This window comes from Zootoca vivipara, chromosome 3, assembly GCF_965207765.1.
Source record: "Zootoca vivipara chromosome 3, rZooViv2.hap1.1, whole genome shotgun sequence".
NCBI classification, from domain to species: Eukaryota; Metazoa; Chordata; class Lepidosauria; order Squamata; family Lacertidae; genus Zootoca; species Zootoca vivipara.
Genome location: NC_142586.1, coordinates 64,236,678 through 64,258,953, shown reverse-complemented (window position 1 = coordinate 64,258,953; position 22,276 = coordinate 64,236,678). Strand labels below are relative to the sequence as shown.

The 22,276-nt window shown below is 41.9% G+C and overlaps 1 protein-coding gene and 1 long non-coding RNA gene across 21 annotated transcripts in view; one reads left to right on the top strand and one right to left on the bottom strand.

Moving 5' to 3' along the window:
* SYNE1 (spectrin repeat containing nuclear envelope protein 1) overlaps positions 1-22,276 on the top strand; it is a 296,175-nt gene that overhangs the window by 115,757 nt on the left and 158,142 nt on the right. For all 18 annotated transcript variants that reach the window (XM_088667313.1, XM_088667312.1, XM_088667311.1 and 15 more), the window contains 16 exons: positions 620-1,248; positions 2,801-2,980; positions 3,776-3,926; positions 4,376-4,534; positions 5,822-6,004; positions 7,111-7,212; positions 7,912-8,115; positions 10,588-10,795; positions 11,334-11,446; positions 12,398-12,603; positions 14,187-14,342; positions 14,904-15,195; positions 16,666-16,838; positions 17,855-18,164; positions 19,572-19,736; positions 21,064-21,420. In XM_088667313.1, the coding sequence (XP_088523439.1) occupies positions 620-1,248; positions 2,801-2,980; positions 3,776-3,926; positions 4,376-4,534; positions 5,822-6,004; positions 7,111-7,212; positions 7,912-8,115; positions 10,588-10,795; positions 11,334-11,446; positions 12,398-12,603; positions 14,187-14,342; positions 14,904-15,195; positions 16,666-16,838; positions 17,855-18,164; positions 19,572-19,736; positions 21,064-21,420 (3,588 nt within the window). The remainder of the gene's footprint in view (positions 1-619; positions 1,249-2,800; positions 2,981-3,775; positions 3,927-4,375; positions 4,535-5,821; positions 6,005-7,110; positions 7,213-7,911; positions 8,116-10,587; positions 10,796-11,333; positions 11,447-12,397; positions 12,604-14,186; positions 14,343-14,903; positions 15,196-16,665; positions 16,839-17,854; positions 18,165-19,571; positions 19,737-21,063; positions 21,421-22,276) is intronic.
* LOC132591900 (uncharacterized) lies at positions 440-21,070 on the bottom strand. Of its 3 annotated transcripts, XR_015949329.1 has the most exons (4): positions 20,881-21,070; positions 19,620-19,704; positions 3,594-3,667; positions 440-910 (listed from the first exon to the last, which is right to left on the bottom strand). It is a non-coding gene; the product is annotated as an uncharacterized LOC132591900 (long non-coding RNA). The 3 variants fall into 3 exon arrangements; XR_015949330.1 differs by lacking the exons at positions 440-910; positions 3,594-3,667 and adding an exon at positions 13,171-13,309 and having other exon boundaries at positions 20,881-21,020; XR_015949331.1 differs by lacking the exons at positions 440-910; positions 3,594-3,667 and adding an exon at positions 18,475-18,738.

Sequence of the window (22,276 nt, the reverse complement as noted above, 5' to 3'; positions counted from 1 at the left end):
AGAAAGGGGAAGGGGGCACAACATATGGAGGATATGGTAAGTCGGGAGATAAATTTAGGTGGTTGCATGGTTAATGCAGAACCAAACGAAGAAAGATAGGAATGGACAGGGACAAATACCGGTAAATGTATTGGAGGGAGGGTGTTCTGAAACTCCTCTTGTAGGCTTCCCAGGAGCTACTTGAAATGTGTTACATAGCACAAATTTGAAGTTCACCTTTAAATACAGGCAGCCCCCTATTTACACAGGAGTGAAATCACGCACAACTGAAAACCATTGAAAAAGCCCGAAAACACCTCACTCTGTCCCCACTTTGCCCTGCCCCCATTCCACCCTTTTAGTAACAATTCAGTGACATCTTTATGACATTTCTGGGTCACTTCTGGGTTTGGTGTGATGTTTGGTTGTGCACATATGCTCGTAAATGGCAGGCTGCCCATAATAAAAAAAAAGTCATGCAGTTTTATTTGGGGGGGGGGAGGAAACAAGCAGAAATTTAGTAACAACAAATGACTTTAACATCAAATTTGCTGGCAGTGCTAAGCAAGGCTTATGCCAAGAACAGGTGTTTTTCTTTCACTTTTTGACACTTTTTATTCCCTACCCTTCATCTTAACAGGAACACAGAATGGAAGTGGAAGGAAAGTTCAAAGAACTACAGAGTCTGAAGAGTCATGTTGAAAAGCTGTGCTCTTTCAGTCGGCCAGAAGATCACAGCGTGTTCCAGAATAAGGCTGAAGACTGTCTCCAGCTCTATCAGGAGGCCAGTCAGGTAATTAGCCGCAGGCAAGATGCTTTGCCCCACCTTAAGGCCTTCTTAGAGCTTCATGCTGCTGCATCACAAGTTCTTCACCATTTGAGGCAGATGGTAGAAACCACTGGAAACATGGACAAGTCTAAATCCGAAGTGCTGGAGAAGGAATTGAGTGAGGTTATTCAAGATGTCAGCAAACTGGAATCTACAGCAGCCAGTTTAGATACATCTCTTACTAAAGCACAGTATCATTTAAAACATGGAAGCTCTGAGCAAAGAAACTCCTGCAGGAGTATCTCCGACAATATCTGCGTAGAATTAGAATCCATCCAGTCTTTGCTGGGAACGAAGCAGAGTGAAGCAGAAGCTCTTGGAGCTCTGCATAAGTCTGTCATGGAACGCAAAGAACAGCTCTTAAAAAGCATTGAAGATATCGAAGAAAGGGCTGACAAGGAAGGACTGAATGAACCAAGCCTTCAGGAAGTTCAGCAAAGGTAAAACAAAAAGGAATGCATGTAACACGTGAGGATAACTTTCTCAGCTGGTTCTTAGCTCATTTCACTTACTAAGATTGTATATTGAGCCAGAACAGCATTCTTTTTTGCTGTCTGGTCTCGTTGACCTGATTTATAAATATGTAAATTGTGGGTCTTAGCCCAAAGAGTTGGAACAGATATGGTTGTATCAACAGGGCTTGGTTTTAAGGCAATAGATCTTGTGCTATATTCTGAGTGGAAGCTCAAAGCATGTAGATATGTGTAGCAGTCAGTAGGTTTTCATTATAAGATTGTACTTGTCTAGGTTGAGGTTGATGGTGTGGTGGAAGTTGTTAGTCTTAGCCCTTCATCCTTTTTCTTGATGAAAGTAATAAAGTTAATTGTCAAAGCAATAGATGTTTTATATGCCAAATGCTTAAGACATACATATTTGTATGGAACTGGATATAAAATTTAAGATGTGAAGGCATTTGTATGGAAAACAGTTATAATAATAGAACTTACATTGGACAAAAATAGAATAAATTTCAGAAAATATTTGCAAGTACACATTCCAGCAGGAATGGGGTTGGTGTTAACCTTCCTAAGTAGCTAGGTATATGGTTAACAGCAAATAATATAAATCTGTATAAAGATAATTATTTTAAAACCTGGGAAGATATTAAAAGAAATTTGCAAATTTGGGACAGAATGAAACTTTCACTGTTAGGTAGAGTGTTGACTATAAAAATGAATGTATTACCAATAATGTTATTTTTGTTTAAATCAATTCCGGTGATTGGCAAAACAGATTGTTTCAATGTATGGCAAAAAGATATTTCTAAATATATCTGGCAAGGGAAAAAACCAAGATTAAAATATTGATAGAGGCAAAAGAGAGAGAAGGTTTCTCCCTGCCAAATATGAGATTATATTATGAAGCATCATGTCTTTGTTGGTTGAAGGAATGGATGACATTGGAAAATTCACATACAGTGGTACCTCTAGTTACGAACTTAATTCGTTCCGGAGGTCCGTTCTTAACCTGAAACTGTGCTTAACTAGAGGTGTGTTTTTGCTAATGGGGCCTCTTGCTGCCGCTGCACCGCCAACACACAATTTCCGTTCCCATCCTGGGGCAAAGTTCTCAACTTGAGGTAACTCTTCCAGGTTAGCGGAGTTTATTACCTGAAGCATTTGTAACCTGAGGTGTTTGTAACTCAAGGTACCACTGTAATTTAAAAAAATATGTATAGAGTATGAGATAAATACAAAAAAATGATTGAAGGCCAAAATACCACTTGCTCTCACTGTTGGAAAATGTGTGTGTGTGTGTGTGTGTGTGTGTGTGTGTGTGTGTGTGTGTGCGTGTACTGTACAGTATATATATAACTACAATTTGATTCATATCATCATAGTTGCTCTAGAATGTTATTGTGATTTAACCAAATATTATATTATATTTTTGACTGATTGCAGAGGTGTATTTGGTGATGTTATTTCTATTTATTTTTTAATGAAGTAACCTAAAAACAGATTAACATTACGTAATAAATATGTTGATTTACAGATTAAGGATTTTTAATCAGTTAGATGATGAACTGAATTCTCACCAGCATGAACTACAATGGCTGATGAGCAGAGCAAAGCAAATTGCCCAAAAAGATATAAACCGTGCTCAAGCTGTTGACAAGGAGATTAATTGTTTGGAAGTCACCTGGGAGGATACCAAGAAACTTATCCAAGAAAAGTAGGTATTTAATTAATTGCAATATTTAAGCATAAGGTTTTTATGAATATGTTGTAATGACTTAATATACACTGCTAGAGTTGTAAGTACAAGTATCCTCCTTCATGTGTACCCTGCAAGTTGCTCTGAAGAGGGTCAAGCCTTTGCAAAAACTCCAGCTGAATGGTGGCAAATGCTCTGCTAGCATTTGAATGCCCATAGAGGCTTAAAGTCACTCACAAAGCACCTCCTATCTCTCACTTCCCCTTAGTTCAAAAATTTACCTTTGGAGCAGGAGGAAGTAGTGGAGGTTTTTATTCCACCCCTATTAGATTCTGGGATTGATAGTTCCAATCCCTGTCAGGAAAATACACACTACCAAGGTTCTGGAAGAGGTCACTATTGCATTGTAAGTTTCTGTGCCAGAGGTCACTATTGCTACCTTCCCCTGCCCCAAATGCTGGTTTCTACGGTAGATCAAGGAGAAGGGCAAGAGTGGCAGTTCTACTTTATGTGGTCAAGGCAAGCATACTGCTGCAAGCAAAATTGCAAGCTACTTAGTTCTGTTCACAAGCATTTGAACAGGGCTGCTCAAAGGAGCAAAACAGCTTTATCGGCTGCTTTATGTACATACCTCCATTTTCTACTTGGACCTTTGTATCAAAGTGCATGTCCTCATATCTGCTGCTGCAAATCATGGGAAGGGAACTACAAGGCAACAGGAAATTCTACATGATCAATCATACTCTGGGCGCACAGTAGACATTGAAATATGACAAAGCATATGTTTCATCACATTTTCCCCCCACATCATAGGCAGGAGCAGTGCTGTGTCCTTGTTGACCTGATAAGGGAATATCAGAGCCTGAAATCCACAGTAAGCAAAGCCATAGAGGTTGCTAGCAATGTTACAATGACAAAAGCCATGTTGAAGGACCAGGAAGATGTTAGATGGGCTTTATCAAAGGTAATTTAAAATATTTTCATCCTAAAATAATCAGTAGTAATTATTTAGTGAATCGTTTTAGCAGGATTATAGTCATCTGTAGATTCTTCACTTTTGCAGATAGATTCTTTTATGCGCTGCTACTTGAGAAGGTAATCCTACTTCCACTGATAAGGTAATGCATAGCAGACTTTTGCAAGTGAAACAGTAGGGTTTGGTTGCAGCTGCTTGACTGTGATCTGTATCTGCAATGTAAAACATGTGTGCATTGCTTTACCTACAATGCATAAGTAACTTTATTGCAAAACTCTAGACTAGCCTTTTCAAAATAAAAGTAGTTGCTTGAAATCAATGGTGTCTAAGTTGGTCATGATGGAAAGTTTAAAATGTAACTTGTAAAGGTGATTAGGCAGAATAGGTGGTGAAACTGTTCCCAGATTTTTGTAACAAGCGCATGTTTCTGTTCACAGCATGAAGCAGCCAGAAATGAGTTAAATGACAGACAGAGGGAACTGGATGCCTTCACTAACAAAGGAAAACACTTGCTAGCAGAACTGAAAAAGATTCCCAACTGTGACTCCATGCTAGTGAAAGTTGACATGGACAGCACTGTGGACAAATGGCTGGATGTAAGCAGTATATTTGAGATGGAATTCGAAAAGTTAAATACAAGCGAGCTGTTATTAGTGAGGAGCATGCTGAGATTTCAAAGTAGCTTTTCTTTTGGATCATGTTAAACCGGAGTGTGAGTCCAGTCATGGGAATGAAGGGTTATATATAACCAGAACTTGGTCTGTATTATACATATACCATGAAGAATTCATGGCACCTTGAAAGATTTTTTAATTAATTAATTTATCAAATTTGCATTGCATCATTTCTTCAAGGAGCACAGTGCAGTATATGCAGATGTTTCCCATGCAGAGTTTTCTCAACAATCCTGTGTGGGTAGTTTGACTTGAGAAACAGGAACTGGCTCCATGTCACCCAGTAAGTTTCTTGGCCTAGTTGGGGTCTGAACTCAGATCTCTGCAGTCTCAGTCGAACAGTTTATTAAGTACACTATATTTATATAAAATGGAAGGAAATGTGAATTTGATTTCTCAAAGTGCGTCTTTTATCCTGGGAGGAAATAACTACTTCAGGAGGGAAAGTTTTCACTAGGAAAAGTGCTAAGCCCCCTCCTTACATGTAATGGTTCCAATCCTGATTGTGCCCCACACAGCTCTTATTCTTAAAGAGAAAAGCACACCAATATATTCACACACAGTGCATTATGTAATGCAGCTAGCCTTGACATTCAGGAGGAGAATGAGACATTGATTATATCACTAGATAACACCAAGCCGCCAGATCCAGTGCCACAGAGTCAGCTTGACTTGTTATTCTCACTCTGTGCAGATCAAGGAGGAATAAGAAGCACAAAAAGATACTTTTGCTGCTGCTCTGTGTGCTTCTGGGTAGTGGTGGTGACTAGAGAAGGAAGGGGGTAGGGTGGAAATTCACTATAATTTGATGCAACTAGAGATTGAAGATACTGCAACTGGACAAAGGTTCCTGAGACGGTGCAAATGCTTTAAAATAAATTCCTGTTCCTGGCATGAGGATAAATTTGAGCCCTTGAGGAAGGTCTTCCCTTTTCCCAGTGACTAAGCAGGGGTCCTTGAAAACACACTTGGCTCTTGTAAGAACAACAAAGAATCTGGCACCTTTGTCACTCAGTATACAGATGGCATAGTCAGGAGGATGTTCTCAGTTTGTCTTAGCAATCAACGTGAGCTGTGCTAGAATGACAGGTGGGTCAGCAGAACTAAGCAATTAGCTAAGCAATTAATTGACTTAAACTTACTAGAATAATCAATAAAGATTTATTTAATCGGGCAATATCCCTAATTGCTTTCTTCATTGCATAACAGGTTTCAGAGAAGCTTGAAGATAGCATAGATAGGCTGAGTGTCGGTGTGTCGCTGTGGGAAGATGTCCTGTCAGTTGGTGACGATGTGGATGGGTGGTGCAACAACTCCATCTCACAGATGAATGGCATTGTCAGCAACCTGGCCAGCTGCCAGGGAACCGAGGCTTTCCTGGAAGAATGCCAGGTACCATTAAATTGTTAACAGGCAACAAATACACATACAATGAATACACACGATTTACAGGCGTTAAATGCTTTTGGAAGAATTCCCAGCAGAATTGAAAATGCACCTAGCTTTATCTAGATCCTGTGCCTATATCCAATAGTGGTTGGCTCATCTGGCTTCCAATGCCCAGGGTCACTACCACTTACCCAGAAACAGAGGGGTAGGGACAAGGCAGCAGGGAGATCAACAAAATGTGGTTGCAGTCACAAACTCCATCAGAGCCTCCCACCATGCTTGCACTAAACTCCTTGTTGCCTTGCTGGTCTCCCTTTTCCTCTCAGTAATGGTAGGTGAGCAATGTTGCCGCACTGACCACTACTTCCTGTACCTTGAGCTACAGGAAGATTCTGTTGAGGGAGATTCTGTAAACTGAGGACTCTTTGGCACTGTGGAAAAAGGACATATGGCAAACTCCCACAGAATTTATCTTTCAGTGGGGGTCAGAAGTGAAGTTTTAGCCTAACCCTGACCCAAGTACAGCACTTTACTTTTCCCAATAGGAATGAATGGCAGCTGTTCACTTATATGGAAAGAATGCACTTAGGGCAGGAGTTTTCAACCAGTGTGCCATGGCACCCTGGGGTGCCTTGAATGATGGTCAGGGGTGCCGTGAGCAACACTGGCCTCTGTCCCTCTTCCCTTCCCTCCCTCCTCTGATGTCTCTGCCTCCCCAAGCCTTGAACAGCTGTTTATTGCAGCAGCCCTGCCTATAAGCTCTGCAGGCGAATGGTGCCTCTTGCAGGCACCTCTCTTTGGGCTGGGGGTGGGTGGGGGTAAGCACAGAGAGCAGAGGTGGCAGCGGAGGCTGCCTGGAGGACTCCCAAGGAGGGGAGGCTGAGGGAACACTCCACAAGGGAGGGTGTTTGAAAAAGGGTGAGAGGCTGCTAGCTCTGCAGGCACAGGGTGACGCAACTGGGCTCCTGAGTCCCACAGGGGAGCCACAGAAAGAATGTAATTGGTTAAGGGAGCCGTGGACTCAAAAAGGTTGAAAACCTCTGACTTAGGGTGTCATTGGGATGGAGATATTAAACTAAAGCCATTTTTCCTCATGTGCTCTTTTACAGTCTCAAATTATAAATAAAGAACAGAATGTGGAGCAAATCAGTTCAAAAATATCTGAGCTTAAAGACTTAGTAAACGCAGAAGAAGTTCCCCCAAATCTTCAGGTAAGATATTGTAGCCCATTGCAGCTAGTTCTTTAAGGTCCTTTAGGAGCCCAAAGAGACTTTCACACTCTTTTAGTCTCTGGCTTCTATGAAGTTTGATTTGAATTAATAACTCTAATCTTTGTTAAATGTTTCTGTTACAAGACTATATGCATAGGCAGAGGGAGTCTATATTTGGCTCTAGTCCATCATGTAACTTTGTGACTGGTCTTGATTCTTTCATAGACACTTTTCAAGGTCAGATCGCCTTATTGTGAAATTCCTGTTGTTAGGCTGAAGATTGTATGAAATAATAGCCACAATAAGATTATTTCTTTTAATAGTGAAGGCAGGCGGTCAAGTGCCAGCTTGGAAGCAAAACCTTTGTAAGAATAAAATGCTAAAGTTTGGTCCTGGCAGCTGGGGGGAAGGTATCAGCCCCCCCGCCCCCGCCCCCGCCCCCATTGAACACCTCTGCAAGCTAGCTGGAGCCCTGATCAAGAGGACTTCTCTTAGGGTGAAAGGCTATACTGCGACATTATTATTTTTGTAGCTGCCACTTGTTGGATTTAATGTTTATACTGCTGATTCATTAAAGGACCTTATGTTTTCTTATTTAACAAATGGTACCACAGAAATTGGATAATAGTTATTTTCAGTTGTTTTATGATTATAACAGGGAGCATTTGCTTTAATGAATCTGCTTGTTTGTTTTTTTAGTTTTTAGAAGCAGATTTAAGGAAAAAACTGGTGCACACTAAAGAAATGTCTGAGATAGCAAAAGAAACACTAAAAGATTTCAGTTCTCAGAAGATGCAGTTACATAACTTTGTTAATCAGATGGGAAAGTGGCTCACCAAAATGGAAGAATCACTCCTAAGCTGTGCTCGTAGCCAGGATCTGTCAGGTCTAAGCACAGTCAAGGTGAGTATTACAAAAACAATATAGTATTCAGAGCTTTATGGTTCATCAGAATTCCATACCCGTTCTTATGTCACTGTAGAAGGGCATTAGTGAGACTTTGGCATCACCTTGTGGTAGAAGGCAGATTTTTACCTTTAGCCTACCTTTTATAGAAGGCAGAAAAGCGAACTTGTGGGAAGTAGAGAGCTCCCCAGAACCAGTTTGCTTTTCATAAAAATGCTCATATCGCCCCCCCCCCCAGCTTCCATCTCCTTCAGGGATTTGTTCTGTTACTGCTTCTCTTCACCAACCAGGACAGCATGCGAGGTGAGGGAAGCATATTGAAGTTGAAGTTAGTGAAGTTAGCAGTTGGCCAGCATCGACCTCGCCAGTCTGACCGACCAAGTTCATGATGTTGCCTTGTGAGGTGCGGCAGGGGTGCCCCCCCCGATCAGCAGGAGGGAGAGGACAGAGCATCAGACTTGATGGCTCCCAGCCCTGCTCGGCTCTGGCCACCTCCTCTTAGCAGTGCTTTGTTTACATTCCAGTAGTGGCCAGAGCGTCAGCATGCCTGTGCCATCCCTCCCCGTCCCCATAAACCTCCTTGTCACTACATTGGCATCCTGCCATTGGTCACACTCTGGGCCATTACTGTGGTGCTAGTGCACTTGCTCACCACTGATGAGGTGGGAGTGGTGGGAGGCGCCAGATCAGGGTTCCAAGGAGCATGTTGCAGTAGCTGCTCACCACCACCACCTTCGCAGCCACTGCCACCAAGCTCCTTGGAGGCCGGATCTGCCACCTATCTAGATCTTGCTGCTTGAGGCAGCTGCCTTATCTTGTCTCATGGGTGGGCCGGCCCTGGTTTCATGGCACCTTTAGCTCAGAGACAAAAAAAGACTTCATCCCAAATACAGTATCTCACAGTTTAATGCCAATTGCAGGAAATGGATGAGATTTTAAACTAACTTAATATAGTGTATTTAACACGTGTTGGTTTAGAACTATCAGGAAAACCAGTGCTTTATCTGGCAGGATGCAGGGGTGCGCATACCCCTAAACATTTTGTGAATCTTTGTACTTTTGTCCATTTACTATATTTATTTTTCCCGATTTGAACTATAAAATGGTGATTCTCTTGAGTCAAAATGGGAGTACCCCTAAACATTTTTTAAAGAAAAAAAAAGCACTGAGGAAAACAAGCAAGCTGTTCCTTCCCCCTGCCCCCTCACTTTCCCCCTAGAAATCAGTCATCTGTTTCCAAGTCAAAATGTGAAGAGTTTATCTAGGGCCGTCTTAAGGGTATCCAGCGCCGTGGTGCAAAATCCCTCTGGGGCCCCCCTCCGCTTGGTAGGCGCCATTGGAACAGCAGCTAGCAAGCTTGCTGTTGCGAGGGGGTGTGGTGAGAACAGCGCACCGAAAGGAGCCCTTTCGAGCGCTGCTCCCACTGCCCCCCCTCGTCTGGGTGGGCTTGCTAGGCGCCATTGGAACGGCGGCTAGCAAGCCTGCTGTTGCGAGGGGACGTGACAGGAACAGTGCACCGAAAGGAGCCCTTTCAAGCGCTGCTGCCGCCGCCGCCCCTCACCTGGGCGGGCTTGCTAGGCACCGTTGGAACAGCGGCTAGCAAGCCTGCTGTTGTGAGGGGATGTGGCGGGAACAGTGCACCGAAAGGGCTCCTTTCGGTGCACTGTTCCCGCCAAGCCCCCCTTGCAAGCCTGCTGTTGCGAGGGGGCGTGGTGGGAACAGCGCACGGTGGAGGATACAGTCAACCGCCCCCTGCAAGTGCGATGGAGGGGCAGCGGCAGAGCTAGGCTGCTTCAGCAGCAGCGCCTCGCTCGCCGCCTCGAACATGAGCAGCGTGCGGGGCTGCTGGGCGCCCCAGCCCAGCGCCACCTGATGGGGAGGCACCCTGGCACACTGCGCCACTAAGCCAAATGAAAAGGACGGCCCTGAGTTTATCTATCACTATACAGTAGTTTTCATATGATCCAGAGTGGAGAAATTTCCTACTTTGCTAGGCATGGTAGAAACATGTAGCGAAGATAATGGAAGCTATATAATGGCAATGAACCAAAGGTGTGTCCAGGGTCTAAGGCTTAGATTCTAAGTCTAGAAAAAATGTAAGCAGGGCTGCACATACATTTCAAGAAACTTCAGTTCAGCTGATACATGAGGAAGTGTCCAAAAATTAGGGACAATGGTGTATAATTTCAACATACTTCATACAGAGGTAAAAACAGTTAGTAAAATAATTTAAAATCCGATTTCTTTTCTATTTTGAAGGCTGATATTTCCCTCTCCAAGGTTGTAGGTTTGACCCCTTTAAGAGACTGCTGCATATTCTTGCATTGCAGGGGGTTGGACTAGATGACCCTCGGGGGTGCCTTCCAATTCCAAGTAGGGAATAGATAGAAATAAGTAAGATGGTATGTATGTGTACATGATTTAAATAAGCATAATGTTCTCTAATTGATGTTACAAATTTTCGCTCAGAAAATACAAAAGGACCTGCAGCAGCAGCAGAGCAACTTTGATTCCACTCAGGAAACACTTAACAGCCTCTGTCGCAAATATCCATCTGTGGAGCTGGAGACTCTTGGGGGCACTGTCACATCATTAATAAAGAAGTATGAGGCTGTGAACCAGTTATGTTTGAAAACACAGACTTCCATGCAAGAGTCTCTGGAAAAACACTTCTTCCGTGAGTTGTCATGGTTGTTAATATGTGAGCCACAGGAATGTATGAAATTGCTTGAATCATGCCAGCTTTGGTTGGTGAAATGTTTCCATTAACATCACTGACTCATTTTTATGCATAGCCTTTCCTAAAACTCAAGTTGCCAAAAACTTGTTTTACTTACCTTTCCAAGTAGCTGGGTTTTTGCATAAACTGTCTTAATATATTCACTATTCAAAACAGAGAGTCCTAGTCAGTATTCACCAGAATAACTCAACTGTTATTTCTATTTTCTAATTCTATTAAACTGCCACTGCTTTTTTGCAGGCTTCCTTGTTTTTGATAACACCAAAGTGGTCTATCATAGAGAACAATATTCAGTGCTCCATTACTGAACTGAAATCTATGCCATTGTTTTAGTGGCAGTGATTACAGTATACAAGTCAGTAGTGGAAAATAATAATTAAAACAGAGTATTCTTGATAAATTCCAAGAATAGAATATCAACATCTTTGTATAATATAATAATGTTTTATATCTATCCCTTCTTGTTTTTTTTAAGAATCTATGTGTGGATTTCAAAACTGGTATTCTAACCTGAAGACTGCTGTAAAAGACTTAAGTATTACATCTGGAGATAGTAAAGCCATCGAAGCAAAACTCCATGAACTGCAGGTACCGTTATCATAGAAGACCAAACAACACATTGTTTGGATTACAAGTCTATTGGGTCATGCAGGTTGTACCCTTTAAGCACTCATGAAGCCTTGTGGGTTTTGTGAGTGCTCAACATGCATGCTCATCCCCATTACCACCAGCAAAAGCTCTGATAAAAACACCTTGGTGAAGGCGCAAAGATAACAGGTGCAGAAGAACTCACTGAAGACAGGCTACAGCTAGCATGTTAATGGCCACAAATAGCATCTTTCCCCCCAAAAAACATTGTAGGCAGGGTGACATGCTGTATGTATCTATGGCAGGGAATAATATGCATACCGTCAATTACAGCTGTGGAGAAGCCCATGGGGAATGCTCACTGAATGTACCAACATTAATCTGACTTTAAATTTTACCTAGTCTTAACTGATGGTGCTACCAGGCCCTGTGTGTTTCCATTGATGTCTTTTGGATTACTGTGGATGTTAGAGAGCTCCTTGCAACCTGCTCCCACCAAGATCCATCCCCACCACCCTCCCTCCCTCCCTTTACTTGCCAAGGATGATAAAGATGGTTCCTCAAAACAGCATTTACCATGGTTGTCTGTATACTTGGATGCTACTATGCATTTCAAAGTGTAAGGCGGATTGCAGAATGTTGGTTCATACCAAACTTTCTCTTTCCATACAAAACTTGCATGTTAGAATTTTTTTTGCTAGTTAGTCTTCTGTACACAAGAACTTTGTATTTGTTTTCTAAACAAGGAATAACATTCAAATCTTCTATCTACAATCTGAAGTGGTACATTCAAAGGAAATCTGTGCCAATTAATCTTCACGTATAGATAGTATAAGCTTTCTAAACGATTGCTCTTAACATTCATGCTTTAACCAAGCTTCTTCTTTTCCATTTTCTTTTTCCTTCCTCTACCCACTTTCCCAAGTAAAATTCTGTGTTTGTTCCACTCAGAAAGTGTTGGATTCAGTTGAGGAAGGAAGGAGCAAGCTGGGGGCAGCTTCCCAGGAAGGAGAACATCTGTGTGCTTTCCTACCTAAATCATCTGTGAATAGCATCCAGGAACAGATAAATAAAGCTCACCAGGACTTTGAGGGATTCTTTAAACAGTGCTTGAAAGATAAACAAGCTCTGGAAGAATGCATTGCGGAGCTGGGAAGGTAGGTTGTTTCATTCATTTGTGCATGTGATGCACTGTATAAAATATCCATATAAATCTGCCTTGTGGTCTTGGTCCACCTATTCTGACCAACAGTGACTCTCCCAGGTCTCAGACAGTGGCTTGTCCCAGCCATGCAGCCCCAGAGCTTTTTAACTGGATGGGGCCTGGCAGCTTATGCACACAAAGCATGTGCTTGACCACTGGACTTTGGCTTCTCCTAAAAGTGGGTTTGCTTGACAAAAGGAAAACAGTGGCATATAGCTTAACATTGTGAAATCATTGGTAACCATGTCAAAACATTTCCTTTACAGGGAGGAATGTTTGTGGTCTCAGTCCTCTTGCTTACATAATGTTAGCAACAAGTCCAGTTTTGAATACTTTTATTCATGTTCTCATAGCAAACAGTCCTTCTTTCTAGTTTGTACAGTTAAAATGGAGATATGAGCAGGATTGTTGACCATTGGACACCGGGTGTGCCCCTTCAAATCTCCAGTTGAAGCAGGAGAAAATGGGCTGTGGATTTGCCTACTCCTTCATTATTTGCCTGACTTCCTTCATCTTCTGTGGCAAGCATTTCTCCAGGATGTCACACATGCCAGCAGATTATGGTGGGCAATGAACATCACAACTGGGGAGGGAATGGACCATCTGTGTCTGCATTTTCTTCTGCTTCAACTAGATGTATAAATGGAGATGCCTAGTATCTGTGGAAAGAAGTTACAACCCTAAAGGAGGAGTCCAACATCATACTAAAGTGATAATTCCATCAGGGCAAGCATTTTGGCTCGCCAGACAGAACAATTTCCCCTTTTCTCCCCCTGTGTGCTGTCCCAAGGGTTCTCCTGGACCCCAGAGCCAGTTTTAGGGACACTAAGGGAGAAGGGAAGAAGTCCTGTTGTGCAAATGGAAACCTTCTGTTAACGGGACTCATTAGATTAATCCCGTCCTCAATATGTGTATGAGAGAGAGTAAAAGGGGAGGGGAAGTAGTAGAACAACCAAAATAGGCTTATTTGACATTTATATTTCCTGTATAACCATATTTGGGCATTCACCACTCATACAATTACATTTGTGTAAGGTGGAGAGAGAGACAATTTTCACTAGCTCTACCCCTGCTGGCCTATTGTTTCCTCATCAGCCCTAACTATACATGCAAGGGGTGGTCTCTGAAAGTGGGAACCTGCTCTAGGCTTTAATGTATGTATGCTCCACACACATACAGCATATATTGTGGTCACATGAGGGGTGAATGTATGAGCCAGGCTGTAGAGAACAATTATTCCATTGCCTTCAGTTTCCACGTAGATTGTGATAAAAAAATGTAAGCTGTACCACTTTACAATTTTGAAAGCTCCATTCTCTCCATAATTCCCACGGTTTTGCTTGACATATTTACATACTTGTTGAGTATTTTTAGGTTACTTGTCACTGAACAAAAATAGTTTGTGTGCAGCTCTCATGCACTAGGCATTAAAGTAAAAGTGGTATCCAGACCAATTTCTTTCTCAGTTTGTGTAATAGCAGGTGAATTCTCTGTTTATCTAGCAACAGTTGCATGCTTCTTTTGTTTTGTTCACAGCTTTGAGGATCTGTGCAAGAGCTGGAATTTGTGGCTCCATGAAATGGAGGAAAGGATAAGCACAGAAGCTTTGGGTGAGAGCAAACAGAATATTTCTGATAAGAAAAATGAGGTGCAGAAAGTGGAAGGATTCCTAGAAGAGCTGCTGGTAGCCAGGTACAAAACCAACTTTACCTAAATATCCCATATTCTTGCCTGCTCTATTATATAATAATGCCTTATTTTGTTACAATCCTAAACAGTTTGCTTAATGTGTATTTTTTTCAGCACAGTGACAAATAAAAAATGTACCGAAATCAAGAAACAAGTGAGATATGCATATGGGTCTAGTGCTGAACTTTTTTATTCAAGATAGCTTAGTAGTTAAGGGAAGTTTGCAATAGGTTCAGGGAACCGTTTCTCATCCACCATACAGGTTTTGTTCCGTTGCCATAAGTGAGTTGTGGCACATAAGTACATCAACAATCTAGCAAGTTTCAGTCCCCTTAACAACCACATTCTTATTAAGGACTAAGGATTCAGTTTAGCATGTGACTATGAGGCCCACTATTATATTATGATAACAGTTTTGTCCATGTATCCTTATGTGAGTCTTTTACCATTCATATTGGAACTATATTACAATAATGAACATTGTCCATAGTTTTTCATTGTTATGCTCTTATCTACACAGCGATATGTGTAACTCCATAAGCTTTCTTCTCCATTTTTGTTTAGAGAATCCTTTGATAAACTGACCCAGAAGTCACAGGTTTTAAATGAGAAAGGATATAGCACTGGGAAGGAGGTCCGCCTGGCTTCTCAGCATTTCTCTGCTTACCATAACCTAATCAAGACAGTGAAGGAAAAGCTGAAGACCTCTCAGGTGGCTCTCCAGGAACACCAAGCATTAGAAGAAGCTCTGCAGGGTATGTGGACCTGGGTGAAAGATGTGCAAGAAAAGCTGGCCTCTGCAGAGGGCACCATTGGGAGCAAAGTCGTGTTGGAGAAACGCCTCGTGCAAATTCAGGTGAAGTAACAAAATCACGGAACTGTTTGTATCAGAACTGTTTGCTAAACGGCCTCGGTCCAGTATACCTGAAGGAGCGTCTCCACCTCCATCGCTCTGCACGGGCACTGAGGTCCAGCGCCAAGGGCCTTCTGGCAGTTCCCTCGCTGTGAGAAGCCAAGTTACAGGGAACCAGGCAGAGGGCCTTCTCGGTAGTGGCACCCGCCCTGTGGAACGCCCTCTCACCAGATGTCAAAGAGAAAAATAACTACCAGACTTTTAGAGGACATCTGAAGGCAGCCCTGTTTAGGGAAGCTTTTAATCTTTAAAAAATTAGTGTATTCTAATATTTCTGTTGGAAGCCGCCCAGAGTGGCTGGGGAAACCCAGCCAGATGGGTGGGGTATAAATATATTATTATTATTATTATTATTATTATTATTATTATTATTATTATTGTTGTTATTATTATTTGTGGGTACCCTCCAGATGTTTTTGTGACAATTGCCAGCACTTGTGTTGGTGGGGGCTGATGGGAGTTGTAGTCCAAAGCATGTGAGGCACCCAGGTTGGCAAAGGTTTCAAATGCTTATCCTCATACACTTCCTAAATCCAGATAAAACGCAAGCTCTAGTTAGGTAAAGGGACCCCTGACCATTAGGTCCAGTCGTGACCGACTCTGGAGTTGCGGTGCTCATCTCGCATTATTGGCTGAGGGAGCCGGCGTACAGCTTCCAGGTCATGTGGCCAGCATGACTAAGCCACTTCTGGTGAACCAGAGCACCGCACGGAAATGCCGTTTACCTTCCCGCTGTAGTGGTACCAATTTATCTACTCACACTTTGAAGTGCTTTAGAACTGCTAGGTTGGCTAGCTCTAGTTAACAGAGATCAAAGACAAAAATGGGTTACTGAAAATACAGGATTGTCCTTATTTCCTCACTTGTAACCTTGTGTCACTTTTGAAGAGAATAATATTCAGCTGTTAAATCAAAACACAAGTGACCACGAAGTGAACTCTGAAATTAAAGACTAAAATAACAGCCACAGTGTTTTTTAAAAAAGGATCCACCATGAGTAGTAACAGGCAACAAAAGCATCATTACCTTCACCATCCCTCAAGCAGGTCAAATGGTAATCAGAATTACTCCTCCACTCTAAGAGACAAAATCCCCCTTGCTTTCAAAAGGAGAACATATCCATTTGTTTCTGTGGCTTACTGGCGAAGGGTACCCAATATATTCTTTCATCTTTAGTGCTAGTTATGACAACAGTTTAAAAGCTAGATCAGGCTGAACTATTATTGTAATCCTATAATAATCCTGTAAGGGGTTGGTGAGAGGAATCTAGAATTCAGTATTGTCCATAGAAAAAAACTACGCAGGTAATCCTTTCTAATGTCACATATGATACAGCCTTGGTTTCAAAACATGATGGGTGGCATTCTTCTTGTGGGTAAACTATTGAAGCTTTACAGTTCTTTTGCTTCCTAGGAGTTCCTTTTAATGAAAGGTGAGGGAGAGGTCAAGTTAAATATGGCCATTGGCAAAGGTGAACAAGCCCTTAAAAGTAGCAATGAGGAAGGGCAGAAAGCAATACAGACCCAACTGAAAACATTAAAAGATCTCTGGAGCAGCATTATCAATACCTCACTGAGCTGTCAAAGGTAAGTTATTTCGGTTTCTACATACTGTATACATCATCATTGTTTGGTCATTTTATTCACTGAGAGGTCATCTTACTTGGTGATTGATTTATTAATTCGCTTAGGACTGGTTAGAAGGTTAAGGGGTGATATGATAGCCATGTTCAAATATATGAAAGGATGTCATATGGAGGAGGGAGAAAGATTGTTTTCTGCTGCTCCAGAGAAGTGGACACAGAGCAATGGATTCAAACTACAAGAAAGAAGATTCCACCTAAACATTAGGAAGAACTTCCTGACAGTAAGAGCTGTTCGGCAGTGGAATTTGCTACCAAGGAGTGTGGTGGAGTCTCCTTCTTTGGAGGTCTTTAAGCAGAGGCTTGACAGGCATATGTCAAGAATGCTTTGATGCTTGTTTCCTGCTTGGCAGGGGGTTGGACTGGATGGCCCTTGTGGTCTCTTCCAACTCTATGATTCTATGATTTGCATTGGTTTGGATTCTAAGGTAAGTGAAAGGAAGGAAGTTCATGAAAGAAAAGTTTCTGGTCCCCTCCTTGATCTTGCATCTGCCTGCACCCTGACAAAGTGCCTCTGGAAGGTCAATGAGGCCCTCCAGAACATTGAGGAATGGGAGCCTGGCAGGCTGCTATGGGAGAGAAGGGCCAGCCAAAACCAACTAGCCAGTTCTGAGCAGAGTGCCTTTGAGGCATGGCAGTGATGGCTACTGGCCAGTCTTCTGTGTAAAACATGTCCTTTTCAAGAATAAGAAGGGGGTTGTATGAGAAGGAAACAAACTACTGTTCATGAAAAAGGTTAAGTAAGAGACATGTAACCTTCTCCTCCCCCAAATCATTTTGATGATTTCCCCCTCACTCCTCAATAACAACAAAATTTCCTTTCCCAGTTGCCACCTGTGATTTGGGGAGGTGGGGGGGGGGGCTGAATTGGCTGGAGGTGTTTTACAGCAGCCCTAAATCGAGTTCATTCTCTTAAATGGTGTAAGATTTTAAATGCGCTGTGTATTTCTTTCCCGCAAGCTTGCTTGAGTCTGTGATTCATCAGTGGGATGAATATCTGGAGAGGAAAAGTCAGCTAGACCAGTGGCTGGAGTCGGTAGACCACAAAGTGGAGCAGCCTTTGGAGCCTCAGAATGGCCTAAAAGAGAAATTCTCCCTGCTGGACCATTTCCAGACTATTGTTGCGGAAGTGGAAAACCATTCTAAAGACTTGCACCAGCTCATGGATAAAGCCAGAGAACTGTATGAGAAAACAGAGGATGATTCTTTCATAGAAGCTACTCAAGAGGAGCTAAAAATCCAGTTCAGTGACATTGCAACGGTAGTCAAGGTAAATATGATGTATGATGCCATATAGATAGAAGTATATTAATCCAAGGCGCTGTGCTTAAATGTTTTTAAATTCTTTGGAGTAGCTGAGCAGCATCAGCAGGGGACACCATGTTGCAGCTGTGCCACTCATCTAACTTCCATCCAACTGAGTTACTGCAACACACCGAGAAGGAGAGTGAGAGGGACAGGCATCAAGTTTGCACTATGCTGACCTTGCACTATGCAGCATAGTTTGCACTATGCTGACCTTACATGAGATGCTTAAAACCTGTCAGAGAACTCAGGAGGAATTAAGATTTGAGTCTGGATTATTCCAATACAATTGGTTCTATTTATCATGAAAGGACAGGCAAATATTGACAGAAAGTTATTGCAAATATAGTAGAGAATAAATATTTTGTAACTGGGAAAACAGAGTTTTTGCAATTCAATACTCAAGAAAGCAAACAAACAAACAAATTAAGTAGATGTTTATCTTGTCTGTTCTGTGGCTTCAAGCAAGAGTTCACTGCAGTGAGTTCCAGGAGTAAATATGTTCCATTATCTGACATTGCTTATTGGATAAGGAAATCCTGAAAGAATCAAACAGCTCTGCTATCTTGGGATGCAAGGGAACGATTCAGTCATAAGATATGTGTGACTCATCATGTATATTCCTTTGGACTAAAGCATAATGCTGCAGTTACAAGAATATTTCATCATGTGTGTAGCTAGAGCAAAGAGGCCCTGTATTGGGGTAGCCAGTGTGGTGCCTTCTAAAAAAAATTGGACTACAACTCCCACCATTCCTATTAGCTATATTGACTGGGACTGCTGAGAATTAGAGTACAACAACATCTTGAAGGCTAGTCATACTCTACCACTATAGAGAACCATATTATTGAAACAATATACATTGCCAGCATTCACATAATTTATACTCACAGTGATCTGATTCAGTTCTAGTATAAAACTAAACTGTGGTTTATTATTATATACACAAGTCCATGTTTGTGTGTCCTCTCCTCTCTTATTAGGGCACAATTGCAAGGGAAAGATTGGAAGCTTTCACATTCATTTTCGGTCAAGCATTGTTTGGTAGTATGCCCACACCCAGCACTGTGGTTAATTCTGATAGTTAATTAAGAAAACAAATAGGATCATAAACCATGGTTTGAAGATGACTTGTTTGCCTAAATCATAATTAAGACTTAACCACAGCTTTTCTGGGTTCAAACCAATAGTTCGGCAGGGCAGGGGCACTTCCCATCCCCACCATCACTGAGGCTTTCCAGGAGGTAGAGGGGTGAGATGTCACTGAGGTCTGTTTTCTTGGGTAGAAACTAGACAAATATAGGTCCTCTGGCAGAACTAACTCATTGAATTGTAAACACCGCATTGAACAAAATCTCCTTTTCACTTATAGGAAAAAATGAAAAGAGTGGAAGATATTGTTAAGGACCATCTACTATACCTCGATGCAGTTCACGAATTTACCGACTGGCTTAATTCCGCTAAAGAAGAGCTTCACCGCTGGTCAGATGCGTCAGGGGATTCATCTGCCATACAGAAAAAACTGGCCAAAATTAATGTGAGAAACTACTGCAGTAGCTTATCAACTTATTAACTCTAGCAAATATCAATCAAGACATGGTATAATAAGCATTAAGAAAAGAACACACTATTTCTTACATTATATATTACAAATTCAGCTGAGAGCTTACCTGATACTTCAGATTATGTTAAGAGCTCTACTGCTGAACTGCAGCTATTTAAAATAAATCAAAATATACACAGCATAAGTAGGTGAAGGCTTTTTTTATACAGTATATCCAATTCTTTTAAACAGGTAACATTTTAAACAAACAAATATTTGGCTTCTCATTGTGTAAGCTGTGTTTTATTTATTGAGCTGCTAGCTGACTGTATTTCTGTATGCTAAAACATTAACGTTTTATGCTGTGTTTTTTGTTGTTGGTATTTTGAACTGTTACTTTGTATTTGTAATAATGTATTTTATTCTTTGCCCTGTAAATCAGTCAGGGATTGTATGCTGATGACTGGCCATATAAGCTTAGTTAATACAATTGTACCTCGGATCCCAAATGTCTTGGAAGTCAAACATTCCAGCTCCCGAAAGATCAAAAACCAGAAGTGAGTGTTCCGGTTTTCAAACGTTCTTTTGGAAGCTGAATGTTCAACAGGGCTTCCGCAGCTTCCAATTGGCTACAGGAGCTTCCTGCAGCCAATCAGACATTGCGCTTTGGAAGTCGAATGTTTCAGAAGTCAAACAGACTTACAGAACAGATTTTGTTTGACTTCCGAGGTACAACTGTAATAACAAGAATTTGAAGAATCAGAAATCGTGAAATAACGGAACAAATACATATACCACATGGCAAATGGTCACTTGGTAATTTGAGGATAACACCATCCCTAAGTTATCATACCCAAAACAAAACACCAGTTGTGGGTGCTTTTTCTCCTAGAATGTTTCTATATTTCCAATTGCTGCGTCTGACCTTATAGCTCAGTTCAAGACTGTCCAGAATATACAACAATCTGTATCATATAAAATAGACCACATGCCATGTTAATTTTAATCAATCCGAACTTCGTTTGCTAGGAAAATATGATGGCTTCAGATTCTGAAACTCTGTAACTTGGTGCTAATGTTGCGACTTCGTGCACAGCTTCCCCACCCACCCCCCTTGTTATTTTAAACCTTCACTTACATTTTAGCACAGGCTCGGCACTGTTCGGAAAATATATATTTTTGGTGAAACTGCTTGTGAACATGGAGCAGTCAGTGTAGCTCCTTTGCAGAATGTTGTGTGTCGTTTTTGTAGTAAGCATGCCGTTATCCAGCTGAAGTGGATCACAGCCATTTCAGTTGCCATGGCGATATTCCATTGCAGGAGCTGATAGATTCCAGACAGACTGGTGAGGGCCGCCTAAACAGAGTTCAGACGCTGGCTCCAGCGGTGAAAAAGAACACAACTGTTCAGGGGTGCAAGCACATAGACACCGAAATGCAGGCCCTTCACTCCGACTGGAAGCAGTGGGAAGAGAATGCATTCCAAACCCGAAACAGCTTGCAAGAGCTGGACAGTCAGATGGCCCTGTCAGAGCAGGAATTCACCATGCAAGCTTCTCATCTGGAAGAGGCCCTGCAGCACTTCAGCGCACTCCTTGCAACCTGGTCTGAAACGCTGACCCCTCTGGATAGTAAGCAGACAGACAAAGAGCTGGTGGAATGCTGGCACCGAGAAAAGGTAAAACCATTTTGTTTCCGTTTTAGCTCTTTCTGCTCTTTTCTTTTTCTGCTGCAAAACCCTGGGCGGGAGGGGGGGGGAGAGGGGAGCCGCTTGTACATAGAGAGTGTAAAATGCATAAATCGTTGCTAAACTGGAAACTTTGGAGTGCACTTTTAGAACTAAATCATGTAAGTTAACTTTGAAAGCACTAAAACCAAGCACTAAACCCTTCTACACAGCAAACTGTAGAAGGGTTGTTTTTTGTGTGGAAACTGTGTATAGTGATTTCATGGCTTTCTGCATGCACACGTGTTGCATTTCATTAGTCCTTGTGGCACTGGAACGGGGCCTCTGAGCAGAGGCAGAAATAGGTCGCAGAAGCTTTGGAGTACTGTTTTCTGTTTTAACTTTCTCAGCAGGAAGTGTGCAGGAAGTGATTATCATTTCACTATCTTGGAACTAATTTGTTTCAAGGGGTTTAGGTAACCAGTAGTCCTGCTGGCCTTGGGTTAAGTGTTTTTCACTAAATTTCCTGCTGGTATTTACAATTTTGGACCAAGAGGTTTCATCATGATAGGAGAAATCCATATTTTAATTTGAACTTGAATCCAAACTTAACCATCCATGAATGGAAGGGCTCCTTCTGTCCATTGAAGGTTTTTTAAGCAGTGCATGGTGGGAAGAAAAAGAAGGCAATTTTGGCTAATTCACCCTTTCCCTCTGGATGCACCACACCGCTTTAAAGATTTGCCCAACCAGCTGGAACAAACTCTTGGAGAATGCAATTGGCTTCATGAAGAAGGAGAAAGTGTCAAAAGTTAATTAGTTTAGAATACTTACATCCCACTATATAGCCCCCAAATGCTCTCAAAGC